This window comes from Scyliorhinus canicula, chromosome 5 (assembly GCF_902713615.1).
Source record: "Scyliorhinus canicula chromosome 5, sScyCan1.1, whole genome shotgun sequence".
Taxonomy (NCBI): domain Eukaryota; kingdom Metazoa; phylum Chordata; class Chondrichthyes; order Carcharhiniformes; family Scyliorhinidae; genus Scyliorhinus; species Scyliorhinus canicula.
The window spans coordinates 144,492,842-144,518,399 of record NC_052150.1 but is presented as its reverse complement, the minus strand read 5'-3'; the positions used below and the strand labels follow the sequence as shown (position 1 = coordinate 144,518,399).

At 46.0% G+C, this 25,558-nt stretch overlaps 1 protein-coding gene across 1 annotated transcript in view; it reads left to right on the top strand.

Annotated features, from left to right (window-relative positions):
• cntnap2a (contactin associated protein 2a) overlaps positions 1–25,558 on the top strand; it is a 2,445,269-nt gene that overhangs the window by 1,217,592 nt on the left and 1,202,119 nt on the right. Inside the window, exon 10 of the mRNA XM_038797786.1 lies at positions 18,978–19,149. Within this exon, the coding sequence (XP_038653714.1) occupies positions 18,978–19,149 (172 nt within the window). The remainder of the gene's footprint in view (positions 1–18,977; positions 19,150–25,558) is intronic.

Genomic DNA, 25,558 nt, shown 5'->3' with positions numbered 1-25,558 from the left:
AATTGGCAAGCGCTTCATTCTATTCTATGATTTCCCAAGGACCCTGATGGTACTTCCGAATGCAGGCATATCTTGCCCACCCTGCGAAAACTCTGCATAATGTTTCCAAGCCAGAGATTTTTAAGGGCCAATAGAATGAATATTCTTCGACAAAAACTATTCAGGCTGCTGCTGCTGGGTCTTCCACAACCATCCCCAAGATCCACCTGACCTCACATTCAAATCATAACTGTCTAATGAGCTCTTGCGCACAGCACCCGACTCCCTGCATGCCTCCTACCACCATAGTCAGTTCTCATTTAGCCTTGACCACTCAACAATTTTATTTTAATGAAGCGAGACTTTGAAAGTGGCTTCTCTTTTGGGTGGCACAAACATTGTGGCGGTTTTGCTGTGCCCACTGCCCTTTGATAAAAGGGAGCACATGAAATTTGTGTTTTGTGAAATTCCGACAAGTGCACACAACTAAGAGGGATATCATTCTGGGTACTGAGCCTGAAAGCTGCATAGAAAGTCTTTATTCTGTATCTCCATAAAAAAATTTCAGTGATTTCCTTTGATTATTGTCTCTGTGGGCTCATTGCTGTGATGTGCGGCATTACAGGAATAGTAGCACGTGGAGGAATGGGCGGCATGGTTGCACAGTGGTCAGCACTGTTGCTTCACCGCGCCAGGGTCCTAGGTTCGATTCCCGGCTTGGGTCACTGTCTGTGCTAAGTCTGCACGTTCTCCCTGCGTCTGCGTGGGTTTCCTTCGGGTGCTCCGGTTTCCTCCCACAAGTCCCAAAAGACGTGCTGTTAGGTAATTTGGACATTCTGAATTCTCCCTCCGTGTGTCCGAACAGGCGCCGGAATGTGGCGACAAGGGACTCTTCACTGTAATTTCATTGCAAGTGTTAATGTAAGCCGACTTGTGACAATAAAAAATTATTATTGTAATGTATATGCCGTTTCTAAGCACATTTTTGGACAGTACATTAATAGAACATAGAACATAGAACGATACAGCGCAGTACAGGCCCTTCGGCCCTCGATGTTGCACCGACATGGAAAAAATCTAAAGGCCATCTAACCTACACTATGCCCTTATCATCCATATGCTTATCCAATAAATTTTTAAATGCCCTCAATGTTGGCATGTTCACTACTGTTGCAGGTAGGGCATTCCACGGCCTCACCACTCTTTGCGTAAAAAACCCACCTCTGACCTCTGTCCTATATCTATTACCCCTCAATTTAAGGCTATGTCCCCTCGTGCTAGCCACCTCCATCCGCGGGAGAAGGCTCTCGCTGTCCACCCTATCTAACCCTCTGATCATTTTGTATGCCTCTATTAAGTCACCTCTTAACCTTCTTCTCTCTAACGAAAACAACCTCAAGTCCATCAGCCTTTCCTCATAAGATTTTCCCTCCATACCAGGCAACATCCTGGTAAATCTCCTCTGCACCCGTTCCAAAGCTTCCACGTCCTTCCTATAATGAGGCGACCAGAACTGTACGCAATACTCCAAATGCGGCCGTACTAGAGTTTTGTACAACTGCAACATGACCTCATGGCTCCGGAACTCAATCCCTCTACCAATAAAGGCCAACACACCATAGGCCTTCTTCACAACCCTATCAACCTGGGTGGCAACTTTCAGGGATCTATGTACATGGACACCGAGATCCCTCTGCTCATCCACACTACCAAGAATTTTACCATTAGCCAAATATTCCGCATTTCTGTTATTCTTTCCAAAGTGAATCACCTCACACTTCTCCACATTAAACTCCATTTGCCACCTCTCAGCCCAGCTCTGCAGCTTATCTATGTCCCTCTGTAACCTGCAACATCCTTCCGCACTGTCTACAACTCCACCGACTTTAGTGTCGTCTGCAAATTTACTCACCCATCCTTCTGCGCCCTCCTCTAGGTCATTTATAAAAATGACAAACAGCAACGGCCCCAGAACAGATCCTTGTGGTACGCCACTCGTAACTGAACTCCATTCTGAACATTTCCCATCAACTACCACTCTCTGTCTTCTTTCAACTAGCCAATTTCTGATCCACATCTCTAAATCACCCTCAATCCCCAGCCTCCGTATTTTCTGCAATAGACGACCGTGGGGAACCTTATCAAACGCTTTACTGAAATCCATATACACCACATCAACTGCTCTACCCTCGTCTACCTGTTCAGTCACCTTCTCAAAGAACTCGATAAGGTTTGTGAGGCATGACCTACCCTTCACAAAACCATGCTGACTGTCCCTAATCATATTATTCCTATCTAGATGATTATAAATCGTATCTTTTATAATCCTCTCCAAGACTTTACCCACCACAGACGTTAGGCTCACCGGCCTATAGTTACCGGGGTTATCTCTACTCCCCTTCTTGAACAAAGGGACCACATTTGCTATCCTCCAGTCCTCTGGCACTATTCCTGTAGCCAATGATGACCTAAAAATCAAAGCCAAAGGCTCAGCAATCTCTTCCCTGGCTTCCCAGAGAATCCTAGGATAAATCCCATCCGGCCCCGGGGACTTATCTATTTTCACCTTGTCCAGAATTGCCAACACTTCTTCCCTACGCACCTCAATGCCATCTATTCTAATAGCCTGGGTCTCAGCATTCTCCTCCACAATATTATCTTTTTCTTGAGTAAATACTGACGAAAAGTATTCATTTAGTATCTCGCTTATCTCCTCAGCCTCCACACACAACTTCCCACCACTGTCCTTGACTGGCCCTACTCTTACCCTAGTCATTCTTTTATTCCTGACATACCTATAGAAAGCTTTTGGGTTTTCCTTGATCCTACCTGCCAAAGACTTCTCATGTCCCCTCCTTGCTCGTCTCAGCTCTCTCTTTAGATCCTTCCTCGCTTCCTTGTAAATATCAAGCGCCCCAACTGAAACTTCACGCCTCATCTTCACATAGGCCTCCTTCTTCCTCTTAACAAGAGATTCCACTTCTTTGGTAAACCACGGTTCCCTCGCTCGACCCCTTCCTCCCTGCCTGACTGGTACGTACTTATCAAGAACATGCAATAGCTGTTCCTTGAACAAGCTCCACATATCCAGTGTGCCCAACCCTTGCAGCCTACTTCTCCAACCAACACATCCTAAGTCATGTCTAATGGCATCATAATTGCCCTTCCCCCAGCTATAACTCTTGCCCTGCGGGGTATACTTATCCCTTTCCATCACTAACGTAAAGGTCACCGAATTGTGGTCACTGTTTCCAAAGTGCTCACCTACCTCCAGATCTAACACCTGGCCTGGTTCATTACCCAAAACCAAATCCAATGTGGCCTCGCCTCTTGTTGGCCTGTCAACATATTGTGTCAGGAAACCCTCCTGCACACATTGTACAAAGAATGACCCATCTAATGTACTCGAACTATATCTTTTCCAGTCAATATTTGGAAAGTTAAAGTCTCCCATAACAACTACCCTGTTACTTTCGCTCTTTTCCAGAATCATCTTCGCCATCCTTTCCTCTACATCCCTAGAACTATTAGGTGGCCTATAGAAAACTCCCAACAGGGTGACCTCTCCTTTCCTGTTTCTAACCTCAGCCCATACTACCTCAGAAGAAGAGTCCCCATCTAGCATCCTTTCCGCCACCGTAATACTGTCCTTGACTAGCAGCGCCACACCTCCCCCTCTTTTGCCCCCTTCTCTGAACTTACTAAAACACCTAAACCCCGGAACCTGCAACAACCATTCCTGTCCCTGCTCTATCCATGTCTCTGAAATGGCCACAACATCGAAGTCCCAGGTATCAACCCATGCTGCCAGTTCCCCTACCTTATTTCGTATACTCCTGGCATTGAAGTAGACACACTTCAAACCACCTACCTGAACACTGGCACCCTCCTGCGAAGTCAAATCTGTGCTCCTGACCTCTATACTCTCAATCTCCCGTACCCTAAAACTACAATCCAGGTTCCCATGCCCCTGCTGAATTAGTTTAAACCCCCCCAAAGAGCACTAACAAATCTCCCCCCCAGGATATTGGTGCCCCTCAGGTTCAGATGTAGACCATCCTGTCTATAGAGGTCCCACCTTCCCCAGAAAGAGCCCCAGTTATCCAGAAATCTGAATCCCTCCCGCCTGCACCATCCCTGTAGCCACGTGTTTAATTGCTCTCTCTCCCTATTCCTCATCTCACTATCACGTGGCACGGGCAACAACCCAGAGATAACAACTCTGTTTGTTCTCGCTCTGAGCTTCCATCCTAGCTCCTTAAAGGCCTGCCTGACATCCTTGTCCCCTTTCCTACCTATGTCGTTAGTGCCAATGTGGACTACGACTTGGGGCTGCTCCCCCTCCCCCTTAAGGACCCGGAAAACACGATCCGAGACATCACGTACCCTTGCACCTGGGAGGCAACATACCAAACGTGAGTCTCTCTCGCTCCCACAAAATCTCCTATCTGTGCCCCTGACTATTGAGTCCCCAATTACTAATGTTCTACTCCTTTCCCCCCTTCCCTTCTGAGCAACAGGGACAGACTCCGTGCCAGAGGCCCGTACCCCATGGCTTACCCCTGGTAAGTCGTCCCCCCCACAAGTATCCAAAACGGTATACTTGTTACTCAGGGGAACGACCGCAGGGGGTCCCTGCACTGACTGATTCTTCCCAGTCCCTCTTACAGTTACCCATCTATCTCCAGTCTTTGGTGTAACTATTTCCCTGAAGCTCCTATCTATGACCCCCTCTGCCTCCCGAATGATCCGAAGTTCATCCAGCTCAAGCTCCAGGTCCCTAACACGGTTTTTGAGGAGCTGGAGTTGGGTGCACTTCCCACAGATGAAATCAGCAGGGACACTGACGGCGTCCCTCACCTCAAACATTCTGCAGGAGGAGCATTGTACTGCCTTCCCTGACATCACCTCTAGATTTAAAAAATAACAAGAAAAAGAAAAAGAAAGGAAGAGCTTACCTGATATTACCTCAAACCCTGCTCCCGCTCAAAGGTAAGCAAATTTAAAGGCACTCACTCACCTTCACGACAGGCCCCTGCTCCCGCTTCCCAACCACCGACCCAATCTATGAGAGTATTGGCCAGTGGGTATTGATGAGATCACAGAATTCTTTTCTCATGTTTGCCTATTACCATTTTCCAAGTAGGTGAAAGTTTGGTAAGATTGCATTTTACAATTGAGCTACGTTGGAGTGTTGGAAAAATTCATGGGTGATGTTGCAAGTGTGTGTAAAGTCTGTATAACAGATCCCCACAGCAGACACCACTGGTATTCCCATGTGCTAAATGATGAGTATAAATCATGGTTGCTCCAAGCTACAGTCCCACCTTCGAAAAGCAATAGCACATTGGAAATAAATGTTGAGCTCATTAATCTATTTTACAATAAGACTGTAAAGGCCAGTTATTCCACACAATTCAAGATAGACACATAATGAAGTACTGTCCTCTCAGATCATACCACTGCTACTCTTTTTCAGCAGTGTACTGCGCCTTCTCTTTGCTTCATTTTCAACATTATCTTGGTTTTCTCCTATTGTGTCTGCATCTGTTCATACGCCTACTTCCGATGACGCTAAACCTTGGTCAGTGATGCTTTTTGTGGGATCTTATAGACTGGGACAACATTCAAGGACTGGCTGAGTTCTTTGTGTGCAAAACTTGTATATGAACACATACCTGACCATGCAAATATACCACATCTATTTTCTTTTTTAAAAACATATTCATTCATGAGATGTGTGGGTGTCGCTTGGTGACTTGCTGGAGTGCATCTTGTAGATTGTACACAATGTTACCAGTGTGCATCATAAGAATATAAGAACTAGGAGCAGGATTAGGCAATTCAACCCCTCAAGCCTGCGCCACCATTAAATACGATCATGGCTGATGTCCTCTCTGCCTCAACTCCACTTTCTTCCCCATTCTCCACAACCCTTCACCCATTACTAATTAAAAATCTGTCTATCTCCCCTCAAATCTACCCAACGTCCCTTCATCCACTGCATGTGGGCATGTGAATTCCACAGCTTCACAACACTTTGAGGGAAGTATTTTCTCCTCATCTCTGTTTTATATCTGCTACCCCTTACCCTAAAACAATGACCTCTCATTTTAGATTGCCCCACTCTACGCCCACTTTGTCAAATACCTTTTATCATCTTGTATACCTAAATTTGATCTCCCTCATTCTTCTAAACCCGATTGGGCCTAGATTGCTCAATCTCTCGTCTCTGAAATAAACCAGTGAACCGCCTCTCAACTGTCTTAAATGCAACTACCTCCCTCCTCTAATGATGGGACCAAAACTGTATACATTACTGCAGATGCAGTCCGATCAATGCTTTATGCAGGTGCACCAGTGGTGGCGGGAGTGAATGTTGAAGGTGGTGGATGGGGTGTTGATCAAGCAAGCTGCTTTGTCCTTGTTTGTGTTGAGGTTTGTGAGTATTGTTGGAGCAGCAATCACCCAGGTGAGTGGAGAACATTCCACCACACTCCTGACTTGTGCCTTGCAAATGGCAGAAAGGGTTTGGGAAGTCAGGAGCTGAGTTGCTCGCAGCACAGTTCCCAACTTCTGACCTATTCTTGTCACCACATGACTGCGATATGTTGAGTGCTTCCCTAGCGTACTGTTAGGTAAATTGGATATTCTGAATTCTCCATCAGTGTACTCAGGCGCCGGAGTGTGGCGACTAGGTGATTTTCACAGTAACTTCATTGAAGTCTTAACGTAAGCCTACTTGTGACAATAATAAAGATGATTATTGTTAGTATTGTTAAACTATTACAGCAAGTTTTTGACAACAAACACCTCCACAAATCAACAAATATTGAGTGTACGGAGCAGTTGGTGTCATGGTGCTGCTGTACTGCAGTGAGACCTGCACTCTGTGACACACGGGTGCTTGAGAAATTCCATCAGCAATGCATCTGTGCATCTTCCAGATGCAATGGGACAACAAGAATTTGTGTCCACAATCATTTCAGTGAAACAAAATCAACTTTGGTGGTCTAAATACCGTGTCTGGAGAGCCAAAAGACTCCCCCACCAGAACCTATTATTTTAACTCCTAAAGTGTCAACATGACAGGGGAGGGCAAGGACAATGCCCCAAAGACACTCTCAATCTCTCCTTGAAGCATGACACCATTAGCAATGATGGGAGAAGCTCACCGCCCATCTATGAGAATGGCAACAACGTGTCCATCAAGCTGCATAACCATTTGAGTCACAGTGGGCATGATCTAATGAAAAAAAACAGAGTCCTGTTCTGGGCAGGATTCGGAAATAATCCCGCTTTTGAACCGCACTCTTATTTTTTCGGGAGCGGGGAGCGTCCCACCGAGGCTGCACTCAGTCACATTTCCTGCACTGAGGAGCTCCACTTGGCAGTACAGGAAGAGAAAAGTGCCGCCCCAATCTCTTGACCCCCTCACGTGACCCCGAGACCCCTCCCCCCCCCCTCCACACCCCACCTCATATCGGTAGGCGGTCCCAGGCCCTGGTGTGGGCAAATTGCCACGTCAGTACCCTGCATCTGTCAGCTGACACCCTGGCAGTGCCATCTGGTGCAAGGGCAGCACCTGGGTGGCACTGCTGGGTGCCAGGCTGGCACTGCCATGGTGTCCAGATGCCAACCACTTGGGTGCCTCCGATCGCCTGGGAAACCCCCCCCCCCCCCCCCAACCCTCCCTGCAAGTGCTGTTCTGCCTGGCCCCCGTTTGTGGAAATCAGTGCTAAAGGACGCCTTGCCGAAGTCTCGCAGGTGGAACTATTGACTCCTGGGCGCCAGGTGAAAGCAGTGTCTGCATTATTTAAATGAGCCAATTCATTCCTGGGTTAAAGGGCTTTTCTAATGAAGTAAGGTTGGACAGAATGAGTATCATATTCACTGGAGTTTAGAAAAATGAGAGGTGATCTTATTGAAACATGCAAGACCCTGAGAGGAACTGATAGGGTGCATAACAGGAGGATGTTTTCTCTTGTGAGGGAGACTAATACTAGGGGTCAATGTTTAAGAATAAGAGGTCTCCCTTTTAAGAGGGAGATGAGGAAAATCAATCTCTCCGCTTAGAGCATCGTTAGAATATGGAATTCTCATCTCCAGAAAAATGTGGAGGCTGGGCCATTGAATTTATTCAAGTCTGAGTTAGGGAGATGTTTTGATTGACAGGGGATTTGAGGGTTATCAGAGGAATTCACAAAAGTAGAGTTGAGACCACAGTCAGATCAGCTATGATATTATCGAATGGTGGAGCAGGCTCAAAAGGCCGAATGGCCGACACCTGCTCTTAAGTCCTGTGTTCCCATTGTAATTGAACACCGTTACGGTTTAAGTGCAAATTATTTTGAAACTCACACGAATGTAAACATCTCCAAGTAAGCTGCTACTAGTCCTTAGAGGTACAGTAGCTGGGCACTTCTTACTGAATCATTATATATTCCAAGCAATGTCAAGGATACGTCTCAGGACAGCAAAGATGGGAACTATTCAGCCACTTCACCTTGTGAATACCTTGTCCAGATCTCACCACTGTGGAGGATTGTGCTGAGGGTGCAGGCTTGGCAGACATGAAATGTAGTGTTTGCTGTCAGTTTGCTATTTTTCACACACTCTTACTCAGCTTGGAAAGAGCAGCTGTAGCTTTTGTGATGTGTATGTCAATATCAGCATCAAATGACAGATTGCTGGTGACTGTGGAGATTAGTTACTGTTACAGACAGGAAGGGGATTAAGTTAAACAGCCCTGATTTCTTCTCTCACTAGCCAAGATAAACAGAAAGCTGATTTTGATGTTTGACTTCCCCCTTTATAAGGGTGGCGTATTTTCCCCAACCCTTCAGTATGGAGTGATCCAATCCTCAAAACAAACCCCACAGCAAACTCAAGATAAGGACAAATCAAAGGGTTAGTTTATTCAACACATTCACACATAAAATGCTGGAAAGGGTTTTGCAACATTTGCCCCTTTGCACATATTCAATAAAAGAGCGATAACGGAAAGAAGGGATACAGGACAAGACCATGACAACAGTAAGAGTTTCTCTGAGTCCAGAATCAAAAGTCTAATGGTGCATTCCTTCAGAAGTTAGCAGGCTGAAACTGTTGTAGGCTGATCCATCTTTCGCGAAGTTAAGACTTCCACCATTGAAGAAAGCGTGTAGAGATGAATTAGTCTCATAGGCACCAATACATGAGTTCAAGTGTTTCAGTAGTATACAGTGTAATTGAGAGCCAGGCAATTTGCCTGGACAGGGCTATTTCTGCTGTTACGTGTTGGGTGGTAAAATGGTAGCCTGCCTGGATTCAGTCCCACATGGCAATATTAAAGGTTCTGGCAGCTTGGGCAGATCATGTTACCTTCCACTTCTTCTCCTAGGTTTTTGTCAAAGGATATCTTTCTTAGCTCTGGAATATTGAGAGGTTTAACAGAGGAGTGAATCATGGTGCCTTTTGGACTTGTAAACCATGGCCAGATCCCTGCCTGAGAAATGTAAAGGGTTTTGTGCATTCCTCTAGAATTTGATTTTCTGCAGTCACGGGGGCATTCGCACCTCTTTTAAGGTAACTGAAGGTTAAATATTCTTCAGGTATGAGTCAGAGATATTAGGGTTTTTGACCATTTGTAAAATAAAATAATAATTTTATAAAGTAGCCAGGTTGACTTAATTTTTTTTCTTCCTGTCACCTGGATGGGACAATTTGTGAAGATATCAATAGCTTCCTATGTCACAGTGTCAATATTGATACGTGGCAGTATGACAGCTTCCTGGACCATGAGATTTGTTTTCCTGATGTTGCAACACCCTGGGCTAATACGCAATCAATTCCAACCCCCTTGACCCGGAGTCACAACATAAGTGAATTAACCAATAATTCTTGTAAAAATACCCAAAGTCTTTGGCCTTTGGCTGCCCAATAATTACAGTCACAAGGTTTGTAAGTTTAAACACAATTACTGTTTATTTATAACAAGAACTATAATTAAGTATATAGCAAAATACAGCTGGCCAACTCTTACCTAATTCTTAACTCCCCACTGTAACTTGCCCTCCACCATCTACACACACATGCAAGACAGACAAACAAAGAGGGTTGAATGTGGTAAATATAATAAGCAATAGGAAAGAGTCTTTGTTTCAGATTATGGTTTTCAGCACACTTTCCTTCACAGCAAACTTGCAAGTTAATGCCCCCTGTCGGCAGCCATTTAATAATTTAATGGTCTTCTCTGCAGATTCATTCATTCACGTTCTCTGCAGTTTCAAGAATGCAGCACTCACAACTTTTACAGAGAGATATAGCAGGTGGTGGTCTTTGTTTGCAGCCTATAATGGTTTCACTGAAGATAGATTCATTAGGTACTCTGCAGGTTCAGAAATACAGCATTCACAGGCTTTCTGGAGAGAAACACAGAGAAAAGAGAGTAGGATCTTCTCTCTCGGCTGCCAGGAGTCAAACTTAAATTAGTTGGGACTCAACTGCTATAGGATCCAATCACCACCCATTACCGGGACAGTGGAAATCTAAGGGAGTAAACCCCGACATTTCCCGTTCCACCCAAAGGCAGTCTGATGTCTGAAGAAGTTATCTTTCTATTGACTAAGGTCTTTTATGCAGAGGGTGGTGAGTGCCTGGAATGCGTTGCCAGGGGATGTCGTGGAAACAGATACATGAATAGCATTCAAAAGGCATCTTGACAAACACATGGGGCGGGATTCTCCGACCCCCCGCCGGGTCGGAGAATTGCCCAGGGCCGGCGTCAGTCCCGCCCCCGCCGTGTCCCGAATTCTCTGCCCTCCAAGATTCGCCGGGGGCGGGAATCGTGCCGCACCGGTTGGCGGGCCCCCTGTGCCGGTCGGCGGGCCCTCCGCGGCGATTCTCCGGCCTGCGATGGGCCGAAGTCCCGCCACTAACAGGCCTCTCCCGCCAGCGTGGATTAAACCACCTACCTGACTGGCGGGATTGGCGGGGGCGGGGGGGGGGGGCGCGGGGAAATCTGACCCCAGGTGGTGCCCCCACGGTGGCCTGGCCCGCGATCGGGGCCCACCGATCGGCAGGTGGGCCTGTGCCGTGGGCGCACTCTTTTTCTTCCGCCTTCGCCATGGTCTTCACCATGGCGGAGGCGGAAGAGACACCCTCCCCTGCGCATGCGCCGGTATGACATCAGCAGCCGCTGATGCTCCGGCGCATGCGCGGACTTACGTCGGCTGGCGAAGTCCTTTTCGGTCCCCGGCTGGCGTGGCACCAAAGGCCGTTCATGCCAGCCAGCGGAGTGGGAACCACAAGGCACGGCCCGACGCCGGAGTGGTTCACGCCACTCCAACATGCCAGGAACCCCCGCCCCGCCGGGTAGGGGAGAATCCCGGCCATGGATAGGATGGGTATGGAGGGATACGGCACAAGGAAGTGCTGAGGGTTTTGGCAACGGTTGGTATCATGACCGGTACAGGATTGGAGGGCCGAAGGGCCTGTTCCTGTGTGGAATGTTCTTCTTTGTTCAAACTCCTGCAACTAGGCCAGTGTCAATTGTAGTGTGTTGCATTCCTATGAACCCAACCGGAGAGGAATACTGATATCTGGGCACGCTAACGTCTCCATAAAGTTTACCCAGGAAATAACCTGGATCGGGCATTCAGGCTTTGCTGCAGAGTATGAGCACAACATAGGAGACAGCAGTTACAAGTCATAAACTCAACTCAATTGATGGAGAGAATGGTTACCTCTGACGGGTGAGGGGCTATCGTGTCCCATTGGTCAGTCATTACCCACCTCAAGTCGGGCAGCCCTTGAATAGTGATTAACTGGCCCATCAAGAGGGTTCCATCTGCTTCAATGGCTGCTTGGAGCTAAGAGTGTCACTGAGAATACGGAATTCATCGTGCCAGGTGAACAAACAAAATCAATTAAAAGAAAGAAAATGCTAACTCTCAATTGGCAAGCTAGAACATCAGGGCAACGTGCATGGGATTGACTGATGATTTGCAGCTGGTTTCTAATGCACGCAAGACAGCCGCTATTAAACTTGAACTTGATAGTCTGAACATCAGTATAGCTTCCCTGTAAGAGACTAGGCTCACTGAGAATGGATAACTGAAAGAAACATGTTACACATCTGGCAGAAGAGATCAGAGGAAACATATGTATATGGTATTGACTTCACCAGAAGGAAATTGCTGCTCTCAATGTTAGAACCTGCCATTAGTTGTTCAGAATGTGTTCTCCTCATCTGTCTTTATGTTCCAATGCTGTGCTCCATTTTGAAAGACCAATTTTGAGGAGCTTGATATTGCTACCCGTAGAATCCCCAAGTCGGAACATCTTGATTGCAACACAGGAGTGGACACAGACCATGAGGTATGGGCCTCCTGCCTTGGACATCATGGCCTGGGAAAGAAAATAAATTGGGTCTCAAACTTTGTAGCTACCAAGAGCTGTGTGTAATCAATGAACCATTCCACCAGGTGTTCTGGAGGTATCCAAGATCAGGGCATTGGCACCAGCGGAATCTGATCATAACCAGATACGACTCTCTGAACAGCATTTGCAACACACAACTATAACAGGACTGACTATGAGACAGATCACAATCTGGTGTGCATCAAGATTAGAATATAGCCCTATAATCCTTGAAGTTTTCTTCATTCAAAGTTGAAATGCTATCCTAGCATGAATGATATTCAAACTGTGTATTGTTAGGATACCAGACCAGGTTCCAGCTTTTGCTAAGATACCAGACAAAAATCCCAAACAATTTTTAATTAATAATAAACTGTGAGGAATGGACACTTCACCCCAGGAGTAATGACTCTGACCAGAGGGTGTATTTTATGATTTTATGTTCAACAAACTTTAATATAGCATGGTGAATCCACCTAACCCACACATCTTCGGACTGTGGAAGGGATCTGGAGCACCCATAGGAAACCAACACAGATACTGGGAGATTGTGCAAACTCCATACAGACAGTATCCAAGGCTGTAATCGAACCCTGGTGTTGTGAGGCAGCAGTTCTAACCACTGTGCCACCGTACCGTCCTCTCTTTTCAGCAATATTCAAGCTCTGTACTACCAATTGTGGATGTTCCAGTTCTAATTTGGGTAGATGCGGTCTGTCAAGAGTAATATGGGCAAATGCTTTTCCCATGATGCTCACCTGACAGTTATTTCAATAGTTGTTGCAATCGCTCTGATTGCCTTCATTCTTGTATAGGGTGTCTTGAGCTTCCTTGGTTACAGTATTCTCTGTGGAGTACAGCTCAGGGTAGTGGGCTAAACAGTTGGCTTGTAATGCAGAACAATGCCAGCAGCGCGGGTTCAATTCCCGTACCAGCCATCCCGAACAGACGCCAAAATGTGACAACTGAGGGCTTTTCACAGTAACTTCATTGAAGCCTACTTGTGACAATAAGCGATTATTATTATTATGTTCTACCCAAATCTCCAACTGTTTATTGCAGTCTGTGATGACCTTGCCTCCTTTGTTTTTTAATGGAACGGTTTCCGTTCTGATGGACCTGTTACCTTTTTAATCCCTTCATATATAGCTCTAGCATTCCCTGTGTTGAAGGACAATATTTGGTGCACAAGATTTTTTCACTTCGATCATTTTTGTAATAAATGAGAATGGGCTGCTTGATTTGAATAAAAGGTGCCGTCACAGTAATGTTAGCTTCGGACCAGTAAGCAATTACCCCTTTTCTTCTCATATGTTGGGAATGTGTATTTTAAATGGTATGTTCTATGTTGCTTCTGTACTCTGTGGGAATGTCAGGGAGGGCCCTGTTCAATCGAGTCAAGGAATGTTTTTTTTTATTTCGGTACTGTGATGAAGGTAGAAATTGTTATATATTATATTTGTTAATTGTGGCAGTAATGTTATTAAAAGCCCTAGTTTAAAATACATACATTCAGTGTGTCTACTGAAGTTGTAATTAAGGAGTTGTAAAAGGTGAGATAATGATTGATTTTAACCATTTACTTGTTTACAGAAAGACGGCCAGTGGGATTTTGTTTTGATCGCTGGAGATTCCCTGGGGAGTAGATAATTTGTGGGCATTGTATTTACTCTAGCTAGAAGGTGATGGGACAACTTAGTAGAAGGAACTAGGTCTATTTTACGAAGTTTGCAGTTTTGCCAAATGCTGTTAGGTTGAGCAGAAGAGCCTGACAAGACAGAAGGATAATTTTTGGGTTGTTCTTGAAATGTCTTTGTGTTTCTCTCTCTCTCTCTCACTCTCTCTCTCAGAAATATTTTCTATTGTCAAGGGCAGCACATCAGGAAATAGATATAGGCTCCAAAATGCTTTGGGATGGTCTGAAAGGCATTATATAAATGTCCAATTATTTTAATGTTACATATTTACAGATCTTGTCCCTTTACTTCAGTCACACCTGATCTATCTTACACAAGCACAGATTTGTTTTTAGATGATAGGTTGTGGATTATGAAGAAACATTGTAACCAACAGCAAGTTGAAGATCGTAACTCAATCTTGATGTCTCCTTGAAATAGATGGACTGACAAAGTATTTATGACATTGTTAGGACTACTCAATTGAAATATTGCCTTGTAAATCACTACTGGGATCTAAAATTCAATATACATTCTCACATGGGACGCAATAGCTTTCCAAAGTCTTATCAGGAGGATAAGCTTCGATTTCTTTCAAATAAACATAAGCAGCTGTCAAAAGCACTGCACATTGTACTCCAGAGTAATGGCCCTTGCAGTATTCTAAAATCCAACTGCTGCATTATTTGTATAAAGAACAAAGAACAAGAACGAAAAGTACAACACAGGAACAGACCCTTCGGCCCTCCAAGCCTGTGCCTATCATGATGCTCTAACAAAAAGAAACTTTAAGTGGGACTGCTGTGACTGGTGTCTCTTTGCCTATATTATTTTATGGTACACATACAAAAATAAAAAATTGAAGCCAGCCACTTATATTCTTGCAAAAGTTTTTTTCCCCCTCTTTCTCTCTCCTCTGATCATAGTCATCCAGCAGAGAAGGAGGTAGTTTGGCCCATCATGCCTCTGCTAACTCTTTGAAATAAACTATCCGATTAGTTCCATTCTCCCATTCTTTCCCCAAACTGATCCAACCCCCCCCCCCCCCCCCCCCCCTGTTTCTTTACCAATGGCCAATTATCTTAATGTATTTCCTCTGGTTGCTGACATTCCTGTCAGCATAAACAGATTCACCTTATTTTCCCTAAGGACAACAATCTGAGCTATTCTCACCCTTCCATATACTTGAACTACTCAGTGCCTGAATATTTAAATTACATTTGCAACATTTGCCCAACATTTTATCGCAATGTCAGTTTAGGAATTGCAAGTTGCACCATTGACCTTTTAAACTGCTGGACCACTGTTCGAAGTTGCCTGATTTGAATGGTTTACTGGCCACATTCTTTCCATCCTTCATTGATTGAGGATCAGTGAAATATGTAGTTTATAATGGGAGAGGTATGCTTTATGTTGAAATTGAATGAGCCTTAACAGATGTTCCTGGATGTTGTCTCTATGTTTGTTACTGTTGCTGCTCTATTTTGACAATTTGGGCCCTGTGCCCTAGCCCCATCAGATTTAATTTGCTGTTTGGCCTTATGAAGCAACCCCTGAAGCATAGCTTCGCTTCTAACACATACTCTATCCCTGTCCTCCTTTGTGAGCTGCAGGAAGGCCCATCTGCTCACCCTTATTCAATACAGCACACACAATATAAAATGTAGCTCAGGCATCAAAAGGACGCATATCAAACAGATCAGAGAATGAATAATCTCTGCCTGAAATGGAGGAAATACCAGGCTCTCTGAAGCTATTTCCTGAAGGCCTACACAATGTAAAGCCCCCAAACCACTTTGTAAGAGGTAAAAGTAGATAAGTATAGAAAGAGGAAGTGAAATAAAACCAGCTCCCCACTTGAAGTGTGGGATGCACCTGTGATCCAGTGGTTACAGCACAAGTGTACAAGTCAAAGGAATCGGGATCCCGTATACCCACCCATGGGATGGAACAGCCTGTGTCAACAGGACAGTAAAAGACCTGAAATAAAACTTTTGTGCTCGCCACCTCCATTTGCAACTAAATTCCAACATTCACCTGGGCAATAACTGGAAGCAGGCTGAAGCTTTGTTCATGCATATAAACCAGTGCCATCTGACATGTGTAGGACCAAGATTAAGATTTCTAATTATTGGAGGGTGGAGCATGCAGGATCCCCCTCAGAGAAAGGCTCAGAGAGGCATTTAATAATAACTGCGAAAACTCACGCAAAAAGGTCACGCCCATAGTCAGCTGAGTGTTCTGCATTTGAAAACTGGCCACCAACAGTAGGGTGCCAGCTTCACACTTGTAGCTCAAATATTGATCGCTACAAAATATGGAAATGGATTTTTTTTATATCTTTCCTTTCTTGAGGTCACATTACAAACCACACTTTACCATCTGATTGTGTTACCCTGTTTCTCGGCCTCTTATGTTACCTTTAAGACAGGTTTTGATGGGAATAGATGGCCCCAGTTCACCGGCTTGACAACCTTCTTCCCCTCCTTATGAGGAAGTAGTTGGCCTCCATTCAGCAGATCTGCTGACAGTCAGCCAAAGTCTGAATTCACCCTTCCTCTTATAGCAGTCCCACAGAGTCGAAGATAGCTTGCTTCTACACTAAAAATGTGTTTTCAGGTGTGTGGTGAATTATACTGTATTGTAATTCACACTGTATTGCATTGCATTATATTATGTCCTTGTGGGCTCTGTATGTGAGCCTTTGCGCAGCTCTGCCCATAGGGGGAGATGAGGAGCTTGTTCAGGGCTCCACCCTTGGCTCCGCCCATGGCTCCCCCCCATGGCCCCTCCCACTACCGGAAGTATAAAGTGCTGCAGCCGTGAGCCTGCTCTCAGTTCCTCTGGTCGCAGGCAGGCTCAGTTGTAAGACTATTAAAACTACAGTTTACTTCCAATCGTGTCTCTAGTGAATTGATGGTCACATCCAGGTGATTGACTGACAGTCTCTGTCACAGGTGGGGCAGACAGTTGTCGGGGGAACGGGTGGGTAGGATGCTTGGATTGCGCTCCTTTTGCCGTCAACGACGGCTCTCGGCGATGAATCTTGAGGTGTTCAGCTTCATCCTAGATGCTTCTCCTCCATTTCAGGAATTAGGCCAGGGATTCCCAGATGTCAGTGATTATGTTGCATTTTCCAAGGAGGCCTTGAGGTTGTCCTTGAGGCGTTCCTTCGGCCTCCTGGGGCTCTCTTGCCGAATTGAAGCTCTGAGTACAGTGCTTGTTTCAGGATTCTAATGTCAGGCATGCGGACAATGTGATCCACCCAGCAGAGCAAATCAAGCAAATAGTCAATGCTTCGATGCTGGGGATGTTGGCCTGAGCAAGAACACTGACGTTGGTGCGCCTACCCTGCCAATTGATTTTCAGGGTCTTCCAGATGCAGCACTGGTAATTCTTCTCCAGGGCTTTGACGTGCCCGCTGTACATAGTTAACATCTCTCAGCCATATAGGAGGGTGGGTATAGCTACTGCTTTATAGACCGTGAGCTTGGTGTTTCTATAGCTAGCCTGCCGCCAGATGCGTATACCCTGAGAAGCGCCACTCCAAATCAAGCAGGGCTGACCAGGAGTCTGTCCCGCTCTAACCACCTGATAAAATTGGTGTCTTTTTTAATTTAGAGTACCCAATACATTTTTTCCAATTAAGGGGCAATTTAGCGTGGCCAATCCACCTAGCCTGCACATCTTTGTGTTGCGAGGGTGAGACCCACGCAGACACGGCGAGAATGTGCACACTTCATACGGACAGTGACCTGGGGCCGGGATTGAACGTGGGTCCTCAGCACCATGAGGCAGCAGTGCTAACCACTGTGCCACCATGCCGACCAAAATTGGTGTGTCTTGGAACAATTTTTGAAGGTTGTTAATCAACCTGTTGACCGCATTCTGAACACACCTTCCTTGGCAAGCAAGTCCTGGGATGGGATTTGAACCTGGAGCTGCTGGTTCAGAGGCACTATCCAATGCCCCATAGGGCTCCCCACCATGCATTAGTATGGATGTATATATAATGATACATGGCTCAGCAAGATTAGAGTTCGCAAGACCCAGGCTTTAAAATGAATCGAGCTTCCACAAACACATTTGTTTCAAAAAGCTCTTGACTTGATTACTGATTATAAGAACAAAGAAAGCCAGACTTTTCTCACAAATAGTAGAACACGTATTGACCAAATAAGAATAATGGATAAGCAGTTCCAGTGATTTGAAGTAGATTCTTGAAGAGGCATTTCCAGTACAGTGGGGATACAAATTATACTACATAAATGGTATTTAAAATATATATTTGTTTCAATACTTGCATTTATTACAACACCTTTTACATCAATATTAACCACTGGATTGTGTTTTGAATTTCAGTGACTATCATGTAACAGATGCATAGTTATGCTAAGGCAAATGAGCTTTGTGTTGCATGTTGTATTCTGATTCTATCACTAGAATTAGGTAAGGATTGGTTAAAATTTAGTTAAGTTGGTGAACAAATTATTAAAACTATGCTCACAACAGTTACATTGTTAACTCAAATGTTAATCCATTAAAAGGAATTTATGGATATTGCAATGAAACCTAACTAATTCATGTTTGTCATTGTCCTGACTTTTCAGTTAATCGCATTGAGATACAATTGGCAAATATAGAACATACTAATTGAACGATTGTGTGCTCTATTCAGTTTACGGGTGTTGTTTTCTCAGAAATGTCGGTGATTAAAACCTCAACCTTACGTTAGCAAATAATGTTCTTGGTTCCAGCGTGACCGAACAAGTTAGTGTTTAAAAATTGGGACCTTTTACCTTAAGAGGAATTGAAATAACTCAGTGCAATACATTGCAATGATATTAACCCTCAAGAATATTTCATTTCTGTGTAATGTCTATGAAACAAAGAAAATTGATAAACTTTTTGTTATTTCAGGTTACCCCGGCCTACTGAACAACACAAAGCCAAGTCTCGCTCGGCGTTCCTTTCAAGGCTGCATGCAACTCCTTCATGCGGATGATCAGCTGGCTGACTTACACGCTGTTGAGCAAGGGAAGCTGGGGCAGTTTACCAACATTAACATTGACATGTGTGCTATCATTGACAGGTAAATTAACAATTTGGTTTTCAGTGAATATCATGGTTTAGTGATTTAATGCAGGCAAATGTCACACATGCACAGTAAGTACAACCTACGGAGTACCTCTTTACCAGCAGCACCTGAACTTTCATATATCAAATTGAGTTCTCGTATTTTCTGTGAGAATTACAGAGGCAGTAAAAACAAAATATTCATCCTCCACACAGATTACTTGAACCATTGCAAGCAGCACAGAGATGATGGGGTGAATGGCTTTCTTTTGTGCCATTACTTCAAAGATTTTGCTGTTTTAGGAATGCTGAGGTCAATTGAAACACTTCTTTTGTTCTTGTTTGCAACATAAAGACTTGCTTAAAGAGCCAGTGATTCACTTGGCTCTTTCACTCAATCTGATGGGAAATTGAGAATTGACTTTCTGCAATGGCATGGACTAGATCATCACATTCAGTCCATTGGTCTGAATAAATATCAACAGACATATATATTGGGTTTTACTGTGGCCAATAAAATACAGAAACTCATCTTCCAACTCTTGCAAAATAAGTAATCAGTGAGATAATACTTGGATTCTTGACAAAATGGTCACCGAAATTTCTCGTAATAGTCTTGGAAACCATTGTAATGGAAACTAGGTCATTTTACAAGTCAGTCTTGCTCTGGTAAAGTCTTGCTTTCTGACAGACATTCAGGTTATGATCTTTTGAATATAATAATTGGAAACCATCAATATAATGCATCTGAATTTTCAGTAAGCACTGTTGGCGAATAGGTTGTCGCCAGTAGTGCAGGCTGTTGGAATTAGCCCTCTAAGCAGTCTTTTCAATTATGCCAATCTCTTCCAATTCATGCACCAAATTCTAGGATTTTTATTTCAATGTGACAGCGTGAGCAAAGGCAGCAAGATGCTTGAACTTAGATTGCCCTGCCAGCTTCCCAATGTAAAACGTAAATGCTGAAATTTATAAGGCCCTCCGGCACCCTCACAAAATGTATAAATAGAAACCTAAGATTGCTATCTGGGTCTTTCTTTTGACTCACCTTGATCTAAGCAGCGACTGAAACTTTGTCTACACTGTACCCAGTTTATCCTCAACACTCCTCTAATACAGTAAGAAGTCTTACAACACCAGGTTAAAGTCCAACATGTTTGTTTCAAACACTAGCTTTCGGAGCACTGCTCCTTCCTCAGGTGAAGGAGCTGTGCTCCGAAAGCTAGTGTTTTAATCAAACCTGTTGGACTTTAACCTGGTGTTGTAAGACTTCTTACTGTGCTCATCCCAGTCCAACGCTCGCATCTCCACATCACTCCTCTAATTGTGATCTCATGAACCTCTGTTACCGCTGGCAAGAGAGAATTGAAATGCCAACCAAAGTGTCCTTTGAGAATCTCCATGGCCGCATCAAAGTCGTCCTCGATCATTGCGTAGACCGATGTGCCCACGCATGAGTGCAGGATGTGGAGTTTCTGCTCCTTGGTGGGCTTGCCGGCTGCAGTCGTCAGGTAGCTATTAAAACACGCCTGCCAGTGTTTAAAGATTGCAGATGCATTTGCAGCATGCGGGCTGGTGCGGAGGCAGTCAGGCTTGATGCAAAGCTCCATTCCAAAATTCTAGCTGATTAAATGGATGTACCATCAATTTGACTCAAGACACATTTAGGATCCGAACTGTGGCTTTAATCAGCTAGTTGTTAGCCCGGTGGTCGACTATAGAGAATGAATGATCGCCGGGAACTCTGGGTAGATATACCCCGCCTTGGAGGCGGGGCCTACTTGCCTCTCAACCAATTGGAGAGCAGTCACATGACTAGTCCCAACCAATCGGACGAGAGGCACATGACCAGCCAGAGCCAATGGGAAGCCAGTGCTCTGCACCAACGGCAGCGCTCATATCCATACCACCACATTCGGCCAGTGACCTGTGGGAGTCAGAGAGCAAAAATCTATGATTCATAAAGCACCTTGACAGTACTAAAATGTCCCAAGCTGCTTCACGTGAGCATTAAAAAACAAAATTTGACCTTGAGATTAGGTAAGATAGTCAAAAGCTTGATCAAAGTTGAAGGTTTTATGGAATAAATGCAGAAAGTGCCAGGAAAACTCAGCAGGTCTGGCAGCATCTGTGGAGAGAGAAACAGAGTTAATGGGTGGAATTATCTGTCTCTGAGATGAAGGGCTGGCTTCTCCATCTCACGACACCCAAAGCACGTTTCCCGATGGGACAGAGGATCAGGCGTCGGGGGAAAATTGAATGCATGCTCCGACCTCCTGCTGGAGCCGGGATCGGGGGTCATGGCCCCGTGCAAACAGGAGGATGTAAAGAAACGCAAATGGATCTTAATGATCCTTAATGACCATTTTGCATCTATTTAGTCGGCCTGGCACCAGGGTCTCCTACCCTCTTGTGATCCTCCGGTCCACTGGGCTGGTCGTCATGTTGGCGCGGATCACTTCTGGTATTTACCAGTCTGATCCTGATGTGAGGGAACTCGCTGTGGGCCAAAGGAGTAACCCCTAAGGGGAGTTGCCCCCAAAGCCCATCCAAGGGTCACCCTCCCACCGCCCCCCCCCGCCAAAATACACTACCTGCCAACCCCTCATTTACTTCATCCCCCCGAGATGCCCCCCCTCTTTCATAGGGAGACCCCATTCAGCAACCCCATGAATAGGGAGAACCCCTCCCCAGGGACTCCACGAATAGAGAGATCTCCACAGACCCCCTAACTAAAGGGACCCCCTCCCCCATAGAGATCCCCCTTTGATGTGGTTGATGTTTGTAAACATTGGAGTTTCACCACATATCACCCATGAAGCAGTATAGGCGGCACAGTAGCAGATGGGTAGCACTGTTGCTTCACAGCTCCAGGGTCCCAGGTTGAAATCCCGCTCGGGTCACTGTCTCTGCGGATTCTGCGGTTCTTCCTGTGTCTGCTTGGGTTTCCTCCGGGTGCTCCAGTTTCCTCCCACAAGTCCCGAAAGACTTGCTGTTAGGTGAACTGGATATTCTGAATTCTCTCTCTGTGTACCTGAACAGGCGCCGGATTGTGGAGACTTGGGGCTTTTCACAGTAACTTCATTGCAGTGTTTATGTAAGCCTACTTGTGGCACTAAAGATTATTATTATGAAGGGAAATGAATGAATCAAGGAGAATCCATCCCTAAGTGTTGACGCTGGGGCTGAATTGCGTGCAACTCCCGTTCCCAATGGGGGCGCCAGTTCCGGAGTAATTCAGGACATGCTAATGAACCAGCCACTCTGCACACGTGAATCTAGAGCAATTCTGATTGCCGCCGGCGGCTGGTTTGCTGGGACCGGAATTGGTGCTATGGAGCCTGACAAGCTGGAGCTGCTTATCAGCACGCCACTCCACACACACTCTCATTCCAGCCAAGAAGATGGCCCCACAAAGAGCAGCACCAAGATTCACAGATGGAGAGCTCAACGGGATGCTAGATATGTTGGAGGAAAGGCGAGAAAACCTCTTCGTTCGGCTGGGCAGGAGACTGCCACCCATTGACATCAACCAACCCTGGGCGGAGGTGGCAGAGGCAGCGAATGTTGTGGCCCTCACCAGGTGGACTGGCCTGCAGTGCCACAAAAAGATAAATGATCTCCTTAGATCAGTTCGGGTGAGTCATCACCTCTGTTCCCCTAGCATAATTTCCGTGCCTCATCCTCACCCTCCCCTTAGAGGCCAATCAAAACCCACCTGCCTGCACCTCCCTCACATTCCACCCTGCACCAAACCCCAACACCTATCGTATCCTCTCTGACCAGGTACTTTGCAAACACATGCCGTCAGCTCCAGACCCCACCGTGTAACTCCCTCCATGGGTCTGTGTCCCCTAGGCGGAGACAGCCCAAAACAGAAGGGTGTGGGAGAAGACCGAAGGGGGTGAGCCGGGCTTCAGGACTTTCACCATCGCTGAGCAGAGGGCAAGGGAGCTAACTGGGGAGGTGGAGGAGATGGCTATCTCCCAGGCCGAGGCCGAAATGGAACAACCAAGTGAGCCCGAGGTGCAAAGTGATGTCCCTATAGCAAGTGAGACCACCCCTTCCCAAAATCTCAACTTGTGTCTTGCCTTTTGTCTTCCAAGATCACCACCAGAAGCTGCGGGCCAATCTGGGCTCCACCTCCACCGGTAAAAACCAGCACACCCCGGAGGACCAGCCCAGGGACTAAACCAAATTCTCGGCACTGCACTCACCTGCACCCTCCACACCCTGGAGACTCTCACCTCAATGGGTTATTTTAGTGAAGAGGCTCCTGGGACACTCTCTGGTGCGCTGGTCATAAATGTTGTGGCGCATCAGATGGAGGTAGGAACTCCCAAAGAGCGGGAGTAGAAAAGGATGATCCCATCACTGGTAGAGATGCAGACACAGAACCAGGTTTATCAGGAGCGGTTGTCAGCAACCTTCCAACACCTGTAGGTGCAGTTGGAGGAGTCCTACCGCCTCCAGGTGCAGGAGACAGTGCTGACAATGCATGACACCCAGGCAAACACTGAAAGGGTGGCAGCTGCAGTCCAAACCATGGGTGAAAAAGTCACAGCCATGGATCAAGATGTCTAAGACTTGGGGCACATTATGCGATTGATGGCTGAGGCTCAGGACAGGGGAGTCTGGTCACACGCATGGTTCACAGTGGTGGGGGTGTGGTGAAGGGGGTGGGAGGTTGAAGGGGAAGAAGGGTAGAGGGAGGGTTTGAGGTCGAATGGAGAGTTAGGAGGTGAATGCTCCCATGGGGGTGGAGCGGTCTGGGGGTGGGAGGGGTGGTGGGGGGGTTGGGGTAGCGGGCATTGGGGTGTACTCACTCACGCTGCCCGGTGTAGGTCATTGACCTTCTTCCTGCACTGAAGGCCAGTTCTCCTGGTCATCCTCCCTGAGCTGACTGCCGCTGCCACCTCATCCCAGCGGCACTGGCTGCACTATAGCTGACACTCCTGGACCCTCGGGGAACAGGACGTCCCTCCTAGCCTCCACTGCATCTAGCAGCCTTCCCAGGTCAGCGTCCCCGAATCTTGGGGCCGGTCTCCTCGGTGCCATTGTTGCAATCTGGCTGGGGTTGGCTGAGCAAGTGTAGCTTCAGTGCTGCTAAGTGAACCAATCAACATTGAATAGCATTGCCGGCCTCGTTGGGTCGAGCGCCAGGAAGCTCACGGCAGTATCCGCTCGCTACAATACTTAGAAATCTTTCCGGAGAATTGCGCCCAGAGATTGGGGCACCCTCTCAAAATGGCGGCCCGTTCTCTGCAGTTCAGCTTCGCTGTGATGAAAAACATTTAAACCGGTGAGAAACTCCCTCGGGCCAGAAAAGTGACGAAGTGTCATTGAATAGTGGGGTGTTACTCGCCGGCAGAGCCAGTGGGAAACTTCCTGAAAAACCTGCCATAAATGAACTTCTGAATATCGTTGTTGAATCGCACCCAAGGCTGAATTTTCCAGAGATGGCGTGTGACCTGTCTTCAGTGCCAAAATCGGGAGGTGTGGTGAACGTATTATGGTAACCATTCACCACTGTGCTACATTGTACTACGCTGTTGCCCATGTGGGCTCCACCTATGGACCATTGTACTGTATTACACTGATTGTATCATGTTGCCCTTGTGGGCTCCGCCCCTGGCTCCGCCCCCTTGAGGGGAGGTACAAAGAGCAGCTGCCCTGTAGGCGGCTCTCATTGCAGTCACAGGCAGGCACCGTTCTAGTTGATTAAAGCCACTGTTCACTTCAACTCTCTGTCTCATGTAAATTGATGGTCGCATCAGGAGGTGATTGCAATTTGAAATGCCCCGGGACCCCCAGGAGACAATAAGATTAGTGTTTTTCAATTTTTTTTCCGGCAACCCCCATTTACAGAATGGCTATTCTCGCGACACACGTCACAATCGTAAAAGATTTTCGTAGCTACTTCTTAAAACACCACACTTCATTGTTGGCACTTCTGCTTTTTAAATGTAAAATTGTAAATTGAGCTGTTGTTTCACTTTTAATGATAGCTCCACTCTGGCACCTTGATGAATGGTGTAACTCAGGATTTGGAGAATTGCGAGCAAGCACTGGAAAGATTAAAAAGCTCAGTATTGCACAATTTTAACAACATCATGTTCGCTCATCCAAAAGCTAACCCGACCTCGGATAGGAAATTAAACTCAAAACTTCCACTTCGAAACAGGAGCCCTAACGGCTGAATGAAAAAAAACGGTCAGAGTGTCACTGGATGCCATACCGTTTCCCAGGTAAATACGTAACAGACTGAAAACATGCAAAAAAAAGAAACAATGCTGGGCACAACATCGCTGACCAGTATGCAAAACGTGGAGACACATTCCATTCCATATACCGGCAACATTTTACCGGCTCCGGTATACATGAGTATAGTTTAGTCGCCAGCTAATGCCATCCTTGGCGAACAA